The 15672-nt window shown below is 33.4% G+C and overlaps 1 protein-coding gene across 1 annotated transcript; it reads left to right on the top strand.

Moving 5' to 3' along the window:
- Nucleotides 1-892: 892 nt before the first annotated feature.
- On the top strand, nucleotides 893-13869 carry LOC127844637 (uncharacterized). Its single transcript, XM_052375045.1, has 3 exons — nucleotides 893-1057; nucleotides 11770-11927; nucleotides 12179-13869. Exons 1-3 carry the CDS (start codon nucleotides 982-984, stop codon nucleotides 12272-12274), a joined length of 330 nt encoding a protein of 109 aa, XP_052231005.1. The 5' UTR covers nucleotides 893-981; the 3' UTR covers nucleotides 12275-13869.
- Nucleotides 13870-15672: the final 1803 nt, after the last annotated feature.

Genomic DNA, 15672 nt, shown 5'->3' with positions numbered 1-15672 from the left:
GTCATTTTTGAATCAATCAAATTTTTGTGTGGAAAAGTAACGTTTTACCAATCCAATAACAAGTTTAATGTGGCCGTTCTACGCCAATATACAAATGTATCTTAGAGGAACTCAAAACTATACAATATGGAACTATGAGGAGTCATACAATTAACTTAAAGCTATATTTTATCAGAGTGGATTATCATGTGATAGTCAAGATGGCGACGTCCATGCCGAGGCTGGTATTTTTCGCCGTTTTATACCGTGTATTACTTGTATTATGTTGCTTAATGCCCCTAACTTTCCAGCAATATCAGTAAGAAAGTTACTGACCTTCAATTCGTATTAAGATTCGCTCTATATCTCGACTTTACTCGATGAGAAATTTCTTAGCGGGATGGCATAATTACAGATCCTATCACCTTTGAACTAATATGGTTGAAAAGTGAGTGTCTTGAAAAAAGTAATAACGGGTATAAAACGGCGAAAAATAACTACCTCGGCATGGATGTCGCCATTTTAACTTTATGCACAATGCCCCGAACAGTATGGCATGTAAACAACTGTATACAACCTCCGCGCAGAGATTTGACTGGAACCAGCATATGGATCGGATCCCCGCCTTCATGACCAACCACGTGATGATTGCCTAATCAAGTGGTACAATAATTTTACCATTGTTATTTCCACTTTTTTATAGTTATGTTATTATTTTTTTATTATGAACCTATACGTATATACTAATTTTCAACATTTCATAATACAATACTTAAACGAAATAAATAAAATCCTACGAAATCGTGTATGTTTGAGCAAGGAACGACAACTCTGTGTTGAGTTTGTACTGTATAGTGAAGACCGGGTACCACCACAGATATGACTGCGGTTTAACTCTACTGACCACGAATGCGTCTTCATGCTATTTAATCGAGGATTATACCACTCAGCGAATATTTACATCGTTGTAAGCCGTGCGCGCTACTGGTCGTGTGTATAAGAATGGAGTTAACTAAGGCAATTACGGCAGCTTGGACTTTCATGATATTATCATCCATGTGTTGTTCTGCGGTAAACGGTAAGCAAGAGAAAATGACACATTACTTGATATAACTGTTTTTTAAATAACCAAGCTTAATTTATTTCATTAACTTTGCGTTAAATATCGTCCTGTTTATGTGTATAAATATATGCGATGATACGATCAAATAAAATATCTTAAAATTTAAAGCCTATAATTCATGCTGTTGTGTAAATTCGTATACACCTAAGTGACTCATACTTCAATTGACCAAAACTGGTTGGGTGTTTGCATGTCACATACACGTTCAAGAGTGTAGAATACACGGATAATATGTTAACATTAAGTACTTGATTATACACGGGAATAATAAATATGAGGTATATCTAGAGACAATTGAAAAAATCACGTAAAAGTATTGTGTGCTAGGATTTTCCTATAATTTTTAACATCAATAATAAAATAAAAAAATCGCGATTTTGCAATGTAAGAGGATAGCTGTGCGTGCTGTTTTGTCGTAAAAGAAAGATAATGTCGTTGTAGAAAACATAAACTTAACGGTGGAATCGATATGAATTTTGTGACATGTTGCTCTGAAACACTTAGGTTAACAGCATATCGAAACAGGGATAATACCAAAGTATATACAAAATGTATAGACAAATATTTATGTCAAGCTGAAAGCGGCGACATATTGCAAGATATTGTAGCAAGCATTTCATGATAAAAAAATGTATGATAATTTTATAAGGAGTACCTGGAGTTGTAAATTATCAAGCTATTGTGTGACTAAAAGAAGTTATGCATTGTAGGGATATGTGACAGCAGTGTTGTTACTGGTAGGGCTCGGCTAGACTCTAAACCTTGCCTTTATCGTAGCCTCATGATATGTATATTAATGATGATGTAGATTGTACGAAATGAATACTACGATCATTTATTAATTTATGATAATCAATATAACAACAAACAATATTAACAACAACCTTAACTAGATAAAACACTTTATGTCATCACTATCATCATTGAAGTCCTTATTAGTGTCATCACCAATCACCGAAAGAACATGTGAACTGTTAGGTCGTTTCCGACAGTCGAAATATACACTACAACCTAGTCAGTTCATATCAACGCAGCTTTGAAACAGGCCTATTAAAAAAACAGATGTGGACAGAAAAAACTTTAATCCGATTTGTGTAATTAAATTACTGATATGCTTTCAAACAATAAATGTTTATAAACATGAAATCAAACAAAGCCTTAAGTATTTCAAATCCCCGTATTTACTAAGTTTGCTGATAGGATTGAATGCGTCGGACTCGGAGAGCGATATCAGGTTCAGTTCGGTTGGCCGAATGACGACTCATTGTCCCTTTGTCTGACAGCAGTCATTATTCTCAAACATATTGAGTCCTAAAGATTTCGGCAAACCGTTTCAGGACAAAGTGGGTGGAACAGGACGTTGCACAAAGCGACTACTATAATACATGTATCTTAACCGGAACGTATTCAATTCACTATTTATCTTTCTTGCGTAAACAACACACTGGTCAAACATATTGCAATATAATTATAAACAACACATCGGGGTATTTGCATAATGTGACTTTTTTTATCCGTTTGTAAATTCTTGATCGATATATCATTTGACCAGAGGAAAACGTTTTCGCAACACAAAATGTTCAAGCGGACGTTCATTCTTCCGAAAATCGATCCATGCAGCCTTCACTTAACCCTTTGCATGCTGGGAAATTTGTCGTCTGCTAAACTGTCGTCTGATGAATTTCTAAAATGAGCATTTTCTTCGATTTTTTTTTCAAAGAATACTATCAGAATAGCGAACAGTTTGGCTCCTGATGAGACGCCACGTTCTGTGGCGTCTCATCTGGATCCAAACTGTTTGCAAAGACTTTCAAAATTCGGTTCCAGCACTGAAAGAGTTAGTACGTGTTGACAATCGCATTACTAATCCCCCGCTAGTCAAGACACAAAAGTTGACCTATTTCTGCGCGCCTTAGCGCAAATGTTGATTTAACTGCGCTGTTGTTGATGATTTTGCGCTTTTGTTGACTTAATTGTGCTATTGTTGATATAATTGTATTAAAACTATCCGTACAGTGTAACGCGATGACCAACCCGCTGTTTTGCACACTATTATAGACTTCAACGGCAATTTTCCCAAGGAGCTATCGCTCTCATGAGACTTGTATGTGAGGTTTCGCATGATAGTGTACGATAACGAAACATACCGTTCCAGAGTCGACCCTGGCACGAGGGTTGAGCGCGGGACTGGAATCCTGAGTTCGGGCGCAAGTGTTAAAAACCGCACGAGGTTTTATGTTTAGCGGGAAAAAACTTGCGATCCTTTAGGTCTGCAACTTGGATCACACATCCGCTAAAGGGGCCTTTTCACGTTTGGGTAAATTGACAAAATTGAAACCAAAGTTGTTTAAGATTCGCAAATTTTCGTTTGAGTTATGATATTTGTGAGGAAACAGTAATACTGATCATTTACCATGCTCTAAAATAGCCATTATATGCATCTTTTGACGATTTAAAAACCCGAAAACTATTAAGCGTTGCAACGGGAAACGAATTAATAATTTGGATAGTTCTGTTGTTGTCGTTATATTTTGTGAAACTACGAGGATTGCTTATATAAAGTATAAAATACATCTGGCATTGTATTCGGAAGGATGGCCGAGTGATCTAAATGGTAAACTTTTTACTCCAGGACTCCAGGGGTCAGTGGTTCGAGTCCTGCTGAGGGTAACCTTTTTTCTTTTCTTTTTTAATGTTATTGTTGATGTTTTACTGCAGCTTTTTATATCCAAAGTTTACATTTATCAATATAAAGCAATTTATCACAAACTTCAAAACATGCCAAAATCTGTGAAAAGGCCCCTTTTATATCATTCTTTTGACAGTAGATAAACTTGTTAAAACTTTTCAGTTTTACGAGGCACTGTTAAATTTATTACACGATGCGCTAAAATGATGTTAGTTTCGCTTTTTCTGAAGTAATGTTAATATTACACTTTTTTTTCAAATTTTTAATCGTTACTCAGCGTCCTTGTATTTCGCATAGTTTATATAAAAATTAACCCATTTATGCTTAGTGGACTCTCCCATCCTTCTAAATTGGATCAATTTATTTCCAAAATTAGGGATGTCTTGTATATTTATTTCTATATTTAGAATATTTCTTACAGAAATTCCTTTAAGCAAACAGCGAAGACCCTGATGAGACGCCGCATCATGCGGCGTCTCATCTGGGTCTACGCTGTTTGCCAAGGCCTTTTTTCTAGACACCAGGCATAAATGGGTTAAGCATGAATTCAAGAAATTAGTATTAAATCATTAGGCTATAAACTAGTTAGATAAACTTCACTAAGTATTAGTCAAGTACATGTACTTACGAGTTAAAGGGGCCTTTTCACAGATTTTGGCATTTTTTTAACTTATTCATTAAATGCTTTATATTGATAAATGTAAACATTGGATCGTAAAAGCTCCAGTAAAAAATCAAGAAAAAAAAGAAAAAAGGAAAAGAACATTGCCCGGAGCAGGTTTCGAACCAGTGACCCCTGGAGTCCTGCCAGTAAAAACGCATTAGCCTACTGAGCTATTCCGCCGTGTACACATTCTTGGCGTATTTTATACCTTATATAAGCAATCTTCGTAGTTTCAAAAAATTTAACGACAAAAATAGAACTCTCCAAATTATTCAATCGTTTCGCGTTGCAACGCTTTATAATTTTTAGGTTTTAAAATCGTCAAAAGATGCATATAATGGCTATATTATAGCATGGTTAATGTTCAGTATTACTGTTTCCTCACAAATATCATAACTAAAACGAAAACTTACGAATCTGAAACAACTTTTTTCAATTTTGTCAATTTACCAAAGCGTGAAAAGATCCCTTTAAAGAGGATATCGAATATGAATCAATACCGCGATGCATAGAACTTTGTCTTAGGTTTGGACCATTATATCTGAGATTTGTTTGACGTGATCTAATCAAAAGACCTGTTAAATATAAAAGGAAACACGATAGGACAATATGTGCGTGATTATTAAGATAAAGTTGATTAATGTTAAGCTTGTTTGTTTTGTGTGGGTTTTTTCGCCGTATTTAAACATGTATCAGTCCTTTATCGCTCATAAGTTATACCACAATTGCATCGGACCTCAAATTCGTTATTTATTAGCCGATTTGCATATGAAAAGTGACACATCCATAATTTATCCAAATGCACAGGTCATGCAGTAAAATACGTATGTATACAAACATCACTAATGACCCATACGAGGTCACAACTGTCACTAATTTCGATGATGCAGATCATTAAGTGTCGTGACATTGCAACTTTGATTTGCGGTCTCTACTTTGTAAAGTGTAGTGAATTATCAACACACTTTTGCACCTTTCAATGTGAAAATTAAAAATCGCCCTTGATATTACGACAGTCTCGTTTATTGTATTTCATAAGAACGGCATCTTTTAATTCAGAGATACCGTGTGCCTATTAACCAATAGCAAATTAAATACATTCATTTGAAAAACTCAAGTTGTGACAAGTGGTTAAAAAAAGTTATTGTTGTAAATTTACATTAATTTAGCATGATAATCAACAGGTTCTTTCGATTATGATTGTGTTTTTTAATTGTATTTTAGAAGCTTAATCCCGTTCTTAAAATCCGAATAAAATCTGTTTAGTTACTCTTTAACAAATCTCAATTGTAATAGTGCCAACCATTTCATGCTATTTGTGAGCATATTAAACACATCGTCGGATCCCACCTTCATTCAAAAAGGCCATGATACATCTTGTAAATAAAAAAAATACTACATACTATCGTTATTATATAATCAATTCGCTGATATTTGACCGAAGCAACCCTATCGTTTTGAAAATGTTGATGTAGTTATGGATCAGAAACGTTTCGCAAGACTGTGTGACTGCCAACTGACTGTGTGATTGCCAACTGACTGTGTGATTTCCAACTGACTGTGTGATTGCCAACTGACAGTGTGATTGCCAACTGACTGTGTGATTGCCAACTGACTGAGTAATTGCCAACGGCATTTGCCATTTGAGATTGCTTTCTGTGATTGCTAATTGTTAACCCATTTATGCCTAGTGGACTCTCCCATCCTTCTAAATTGGATCAATTTATTACCAAAATTATGGATTTCTAGTATATTTATTTCTATATTTAGAATATTTCTTACAGAAATTCCTTTAATCAAACAGCGCAGAACCTGATGGGGTCTGGGTCTACGCTGTTTGACAAGGCCTTTTATCTACACGCTAGGCATAAATGGGTTAACTCTACAATGTATTTACTCCTTACAATCGCACACGGAATTGTTAAACCGAGATAATAACACAAAGGTATCACACATTTATCAACGTAGCTACTAAAAATCAATCTATTAAAAGACGTTGAATCTTAAATCAACGGGTTTGAACATTTATTAAAGGAACACTAGTTGTTTGTATGTGGAAGTTTATGAGGTCCTTCCGCGAATGAAGCTGCATTATTTGTGGACCCGGAGTGTATCCCTACACTCCTACCTCATTCACTTGCTAGTCTCCCAAACGTTCGAACGACTTTGAATAAAAGCTGCAATTACCAGCTATTTTGTTTTCATTGATTTTCATTGAAACATATCATTTTGATTGAGGTATTTTGTTGGGGGGGGGGGGATCTGATAACCCGGATCCCACCACTCCGGTCTGGTGACAACCAACCGTACTCATATGCGCAGGGAGCACGGATTGAACTCTGGTCGCGTAGTTGAACCACGCAGTGATCGCAAACCACTGCGCCGGCCGGACAGCCAATGTGACACTTCCACTTTTGACTTGTCCTATATATAGCCTGAACTGGCAAACAAATTATTAGAAGATGCATATTTAAAAATATTGTGGGTTTTTGAGATTGTACATCTTTGTTGTATTTGTCAGAAACTAACCTTGTCGTTATTGTATATTTTAAAAGTTTTTGACAATTGAAGATTTTACTAAAATTACAACATCATAAAAATATTTTTAGAAAATACATTTTGTTTCTTTGATACATTATACATTATGGAATGATTTGTTTGGTATTGTCAATTTTCTTATAACAACAAGGAGGAGAACGATAAAATCTTCACCAACCCGTTGTATTTATATATACACCACAACCGGAAGTAGACTACGCCATTATATTTGTTCGAGCATGAATAGTATAATTAGGAATACGACGTAATAACTGGTTAAAACTTCTTATCATGATTTACGTGAAATTAGTTTTTATAATGCATTACTCATGGACTAAATCAAAAAATATTTAAAAGCGCGTGGCATTAGGCCAATTGCCGTTTACTAAAAACAACATACCACCCATACGACCTAGCAAGGGAATGCGGGTTACGGTGTCTATTTGCGTAGACGTAATTGACACGTTTATTTAACTCGCTATAAAAAGCAGTCGATTGAAACTTTGTTCGTCATAATATTATCATTCTTTGTTGTAATCTTGACCAGTTTGTTAAGGTGAAAAATTCGTAGATTTTATGTTGGTGAATTATTCGTGTAATAAATCTACACCTATTATGCTCATACTACGAGATGTGAATAAATGTATAGTGGACATGATACAATCACAATGAGGCCACCCTGTCTATAAGTTTGTTCACCGCCAATCTCATTTTGTAAAACAGAGCTACGTTTTCGCATTTACAAGCAAAATTGTAATATACATTTAATAATCGATACACTTAAATAACATATTATTGTAAAATGAAACATAATTTTAAGTACATGTTCCTGATATTTAGTGGACTATTGTATTGATTGATACAGTATACACCTACAATACGCAACTACCAACAGGAAGAGTAACATAAATTATTACTTAAATGAAATATTAACGCACACAAACAATTTGCCGAAATTTAAGCACATGGTTTTTAATGTTGTTTTCCGAAATCTTAAACATTCCAAGTAATACAAAAGTATTTTCCAAACACAAATCGACCCAATTTCCACTAAATCCTAGCATGTTGTTAACTTGCATCTGTAGAGATTTAACCTTCCTACACAAACTGGCACGGGTTTGGCTATAAATTGACGACAGATCAACCTATTTCGTGGAAAGTTTCTATTGTAAATGTCTTAATTTGGCCGTTTCGATTTAATGTCTCATATTTAAGAATCCATTCAGCATATATTCCATGATCCTTACTAAAACAATATTATTCTTTTACCAAGTAGTATTTATCTTAGTTTATTAAATCCTCAGTGATGAATTAAACAACTTTACTGCACATGACTGGGTCGATATAACTACTGTCAACAAGAATAAACAGATTACCATTTCAAGTGATGATCTAAAGGAAGTCAAGATAACGACGTCCATGCCGAGACAAGTATTTTTCGCCGTTTTACACCATTTATTCCTTTTATTATTTGTTTTATTGCAACTCACTTTTTAACCATATCAGCAAACAAGTGATTAGCGTTTATTTCGTAGACATATTCGTACTATATTTCAACTTCCTCTATTTACTCGCTTCAAAATTTCTCGGAAAATAACAACTCCCACTAAGAAAATTCGTAGCTCGAAAAGTCAAGATATAATGCGAATATTATTACTAAATAAACGCTTTTAACTTTCTTTATGTTATCGCTGGAAAGTGAGCGCCATTTGAACAATATAACAAAATTTAAAACGGGCATAAAACGGCAGAAAATACAAGTTTCGGCACGACCGTCGCCATCTTATCGTCACGTCATTACGCCCTCTGATGAAGGCTATAAAAAACTTCCTAAAATATTTGGATCAAAGCAAAGTTATTGAATTATTGGAACATATGGCGACAACTACATTGCGAAACAGATAATTAAAAATACAAACATGCTCACATCTATTTCTTTTTAAATTAAGAATAAAAAATAAATGAAAATGATAACAGTATAAGTGTTATTGTATCATAAATAAATATCAATATTCCGAGTGATTAGATGCCCTATCAGTATAGATTGAAGCTGTTGTCAAAATGTTGTTTTTTTTCCGCTCACAAAGCTTACAATCTAGTCGGTCGCGGACGGTTAACAAAATATTCAACATTATGACCTTAAGGTACAAACGATATCCTGCAAATAACAAGATGAAGACATATTTAATAAATGATGATCGGCATGGTTTCACTAAACACACTCGACCTATTTAACATCGACAAGAAAAAAATCTTACGGTAAGACAATTTCGACCATACGAAAATGAAAACGGGATAAAAAATAAGGACAATAATTATTACAAATACACGCGGTCCCATCGAAATAATGCTGCATGAGGATTAACCTTTTAAGTGTGTTTATTTCTTATATACACATTCTTTTACGCAGTATAATGATATACAGTATACAATATGTATATTTCCAAAATGTATTCAATCGAATGAGTTATAACTAACAGATTTATATGACATAAATGAAATTGTCTCATAAGCGGTCATAAATAACTTTCGCCTTTGAAGAGAGTAGTCTCTTTTTTCCCTCTTCATGAAGAAGAAGAACTTTTATTTCAACACATACATATACATATACACAATTGAAATAGACCTTTATGATCCTTGTTCAACAAACATGATGCTATATCTACATAAATTTACAATTTGGTGACATTAGTGCTTAAATACATGTCATGATGTAATAATCATATCGGAGTATTTACAAAATTTGCTAATATATGTAGAGTATGTTCATATATGGTGTGTATATGTACATTACTTTATATTTATAAAGAATTTCATTCTTAAGAATTGCATCATACTCACATGAAGGTCTAATAGTACATATCATAGAGTGATTGAAAACATAAGTACAATATATCACTACAATGTTGTAATAACTATGATATCTGCATAAACTCTATAATCATCATGGTGCATGCATGAAAACGGTACAGTTACCGTGTATATACACATTTTGAAGCGTACAAAATCTTGCAATAAACGATATAAATATTAATGCATTGTATAATGTGTTTTTCTCACTTCGAAAGCTGTGCTTACATATACAGCTAGGTTTCGTAATATTTCATAATTATCATTTGTAATCAGCTCGACTGTTTTAAACATATTTGGTCTATGACAGTAATACTGCTTAAGATATTTTCCTCGTAATCTATCATATAACTTACACTCAAAAAGAGTATTGGTTTAACTATCTTTTCAACGAGATCTAACATATGTTCAACAGTAATATTTACGTAACTATACAAATATCTTCTGAGTTTAAATATCGCTTTAAGAGCCTGACCGGACAATGTCTTATGTGATTCAGCGAATGAACCTCCCGATGTCAATATTATACCTAGATAAGAATACTTATTAACTATTTCTAAATGGATTCCATCATAATAAAAGTTTAGATTATTTGGAAGTCTACCACCTTTTCTAAATATAAGAACTTTGGTTTTATCTCTATTAACAGTTAATTTCCATCTGTTACAATATGTCGATACAATATCTAGATTTGTTTGGAGTTCTTCCGCTGAATTTGCGAAAATCACAATGTCATCTGCATACATTAACAGAAACATCTTAAGAGTACCAATATCAACACCTTCGGCTTTTTTGAGTAAAATTCATCTTCTAGATCATTTAAATACATAGCAAAGATAAAAGGACTTAGACACTCGCCTTGACGTACTAAACCCAGCTTGCGCTTCTACATATATATAGTTTTCCTCTGCCCAATGTGTAAGTCTAGTGTTTATAAGTCTTGTTAACAATTTTCCAACAACACTAAGTAATGTAATTCATCTAAAATTTGTAACATTTGAAACACTGCCTTTCTTATGGATAGGTACAGTGTAGCCTTCAGTCCAACATGAAGGGAATAATTACATCCTAAAATCTTATTGAACAGTTTCACAATACTATCAACTAATACATTTTTACCATACACTAAAAATTCATTTAAAATTCAAACGGGCCCTGCACTTCGCCCCAACTTTAGTTCTGAAATACCTTTCAATACATCTGCATTTGTAAATGGCATATCCAACTCATTAAACATAATTTTTAATTCATTTTCGGCAATTCTATTTGTGAAATCAATTACATCTTCGTCTGCTTGAAAAAATATGCTATCAGGGTTGTTTATAGCTCTTAAATATTCAGAAAAGGTGTCTAAAGATATACCTTTCAGACCCTTAGGTGCATTACATTCCTTTAACATTCTCCAATATTCTTTGGCATTACTGAAACGTGCAGACAATAACTTGTGTGTTTTAATTTTATCTTGTTCATAGTTTATTGATCTAACACTCTTTTTGTAAACGCTTCTGGTCTTGACCATTTCAATTCTATTAACATAGAAAAAATGTAAAAAATACATGAATAATGGCCATTTTATAAGTACATTTCTTTTTTCTTCAGTTAATTAGCATGTAACAGTTGTACATGTAGGTAAACCAGTGGATGTCATAGTAACGTGTCGCATCCTTAATATAATTAAATGGATAATTTTTTATTTAAACAAATCACCTTATTCATCACACCATCATCATTGGCGCCGACTTCACCATCGCCGTTATCGTCATAATGATCATCATCGTCGTCATCGTTTGTCTCCAACGATTATGAATAAATGCCCACGATTTTTATTTCAAGTAATAAATAATTAATGGAAAACACATTAATTAATATGCTTTTCCGATATTCTTATTTTCAAGTGCTTAGATTCATTAACATTAACATCCTCAGGGATGCAGTGCATAGACGAGAGCATCTGGCTGGAGGGAAGCTACGACTGCAGCCTCCTGACCGAAGTCAGTCCGCAAGGATTCCACGTGGATCCGAACTACTGGTGCAACTTGTACCCGCTGACACGTTGTTGTGCCACGTGTGACCGGCTGAGACAGGTAATGCTTATGAACAGAAACACGTCCGTATAGATTTCACAGTATACAGAACGACATATGCCTAACACATTGATGTACCAGGTGTGTGACACGTGTTATTAAACAGTATACATCGGTTAAAACTTTCAAGAATAACTCTAACTTATACTATCAATTTTTGATAGGGTTTGAAAAGGGTTGTCCTGTTTTCCGTTTTAAAAGTGAACACTTATATGCGATATTACACGTTTCGTGTTTGTTTGTTTTTTCAGAATGGATTGCTACGGACACCCCAGTTAATGGGCGACAGGGCAGCGCTTGAGCGACAGCAGGAGAACAACTTGCATGGACGCATGAACAGTGGCTAAAATAGTATCACGTGATAAATACTGAGCGACACCGTCCAATCACGACCGGACAGATGACACACGTGATACAAGTACAGCACTTCATTGTTCAAAGACATATATGTCATCAATTACGCCAACCTGTGTGACAACAAGTACAGTTTTCAGTAAACCTTGCCTATATCGGCCACTTACAATACTTACAAATTAAATAATGATTTGTGGAATTTTCGGTATAAATTCAGAGATATATTATAGCATAAGGATTACATGATCTAAATAGTTTACCTCATAACTTTGGTCCCACAAAACCACAGTGATTCACGTTTTTTTCCCACAGGTCAATGTTAAAGGATCTTTCTTAAATTCAAGTATGACAGCAATGTATACATATCACGTGTGTTTACTGTTAAACACATTTTCGCTCAAATACATTCACACAACCTTTAATCACCATTCCATGCACAGAGTAATAATAATGTGTGGGTATAAATTAATGTGCAAATTTCATTCTCAATTAATTACAACACAAACACAAACATTTTTGCTATCTACATATAGCATGTAAAGGTCAAGATAGAACAAAATATAACCATAAAACTGTCCTGTGAATTTATTAAATGTGATCGTGCACTGTGCATTGTATAATAAATACGAGTAGCATAGTATGATTTTATTATAACCTAGATTAATCCCTGAGGGGCTTTTAGTATTGTTTTGTATTTTTGAATAACTGCTATATATATCATGAAATAAGGGAATATTTATTTTTTCCATAACTACGTATGACAATAAATATTTGGTAACCTAGTGAACAACATACTTGATCTTTCAAATCACATATTAAAACAACACCATTGTATTACATATTGGCATATGCCGATGAGTGTTCACATTTGTAATGCGTGTTTTAGTAAAAGTGCATGCCAATTTCATGAATTATATATACGTCACTTAAACTTGAAACAACGTTTTTAAAGCTCAATTCAAAGTTATATATTAACATGATATTAATAATAACACGAATTTAACCGTTTTCCAGATGTTGCATGTTATGGGTCAAACAACGACTGTGTATATAAAATGTATCAATGTATCGACTAGTTTGAATGATTTACGTTAAATTACATTAATAGATGTATTCGCATGTTACCACAAGCATGTATGTATGCATCGCCTTGTTTTTTTATTATATTGAAATAAATAATATGTGTAGTGCGTTTTAAATGTTCTTGTCATAGTGATATTGTTTGGATTGTTTCAACATGTCAGTATTTTACTCAATCTTATGTAAACGTTCTAAACGTGCACACCTCAATTCATTTAAAGCAATCTGATGCTTTTGTACAAGCAAAAATCTGTATGCCGACCTCTTTTATTATTAGAATTTAGGGCAAGTATATTTCTTTGAGCGTTTAAAAAAGAACGAAAGGAGGAATTTCATTTTTAAATAGGTACTTAATTCCAATTAAACAGAAACATTGAACTCATTTAGGCGCAAAACAAACATAGCTGAATTATGGCCCGTATATACGGCTCGACAGATCTACATGCATGTTGCAGTTTGTTTATGTTTCCTTATCTATAAGAAATGTATATTAAACTATATATGAAGATTTCGTGTTCATTTCTTTTTACTTAAATGTGGCCTGTAACCGCAGTTTTTTTTAAATTAATTACTAAGTTTGAAAGCTCATGATGTTGACTTAAACAATTTTATAATCGAATTGGTGATTTTGCTTTGCCCTTTGTCCTCTGCTCGATACTGCAGCCGCCTGGTGCATCTGACTATTGAACCAATCATAAACCTGCATACATTCCCAGTATTATCAACGGGTCTCGGTAACGTACATACAGTAGAATAAAAAAGTACATTTTAATACAAGTAAAGGGAAAAGATAATGTCCGTACATGTGCGACTTAATGTCATGATCGAAATCTCTTGATCGCCAATACATTACCCAAAATGACTTGTTTGGGCTCATGCAACCGAAAAGCGAGAGTGCACAATACATCTCGCGATCCCGCTATATCCAATATGCTCGAAGAAATCACAACACTGTTGTTGTGGGGCGTCGAGCAATTGTGGCGTTTTGGCGTTTAGGACACTTACTTTCGAAGTCAAAACCATAACCATATCGTTTTGGTGAAATATGGCGAAGTCTATTTTTTATATTGAAATTATATATATATAAGACAAGAGAGTTATTTCCCCTTTTGTTCAAGCTCCTAATGTAAAATTTAACGTTCATGAGGGAATTAAACTACAACACAGCAGGATGAGGCTTAAAACAAGCTGCTGGACACTTTTCGTTTTGTTGATATTTAAATGCATTTCCTTATTTTTGTTCAACATGATTTTAATATTAACTACGTTGGGTGTTTAAAAGAAACAAGTACCGCTAGTTATAGTTACAATTAGTTTAACTAGAGAAACGATCATTATGAACAAAAAGTTAATTTTGGTACAAACAGTAAATGTTGTTTATGGTTTCATCATTGTTGTGATGTCTCCTTTTGATAAAGATACGCATTTCGTATACGTATTAATAGTTTACGATGTAGTAAACTGGTACTCAAGGCTAATGCCAATGTTGGTCAACTATATTTTGGGTTTGATAAAATAAATATTTGATCGATATTTTCAATGAAAAACATCGTCGGTATGAACTTATCCATGTTTGTTGTATATATGATCTTTGCTTTAAATAGAAACACAAATTATATTATATGTACATGTATGTTATTATATTATTAGATATAGCATCTTCTTTTATACCTAATGATAAAATATGGCATTTCTGCAGTGAAATAAATGCAGTGAAAATAAACAAATTGTTATTTTCACCGGTGAAAATAACAAATTTTCGGAACTACTTTTTCTATTCTCAGATTATCATATCAAGATTTACTTCAAGATATATATATATATATATATATATATATATATATATATATATATATATATATATATATATATATATATATATATATATATATATATATATATATATATATATATATATATATATTATGATCACGAGTGAATAAAAAAAACGATATGCCATCGAATCTAACAAATTTTCTTTTTATTGTATGCTTTTTTCACCGTTTATTTACAGTGTTAAAGAGTTTAACCGGAGAATTTCGCTGGTATAATGACGTTATTTTGTGTATTTAAATGTATTGAGGCACGCAACTAGAGAAAGGGTAACTTTTCAGCGAAAGGGAAACAGCTGTTAATTATTTTCTTGAAAAAGTGGCATAAAAGAAACAGAAAATGTGTTCATGTCAGTGTAAGATCGTTTGTTATTTCACTCGTGATCATAGAAAAATAATATGTTCTATGATCACTCGTGAAATAACAAACGATCTTACACTGACATGAACAAATATCCTGTATTCGACAATACACTCAC

The sequence above is a fragment of the Dreissena polymorpha genome, chromosome 1 (assembly GCF_020536995.1).
Source record: "Dreissena polymorpha isolate Duluth1 chromosome 1, UMN_Dpol_1.0, whole genome shotgun sequence".
Classification (NCBI taxonomy): Eukaryota; Metazoa; Mollusca; class Bivalvia; order Myida; family Dreissenidae; genus Dreissena; species Dreissena polymorpha.
Note: the sequence above shows the minus strand (reverse complement) of the source record. Positions and strands in the feature narration are given on the sequence as shown.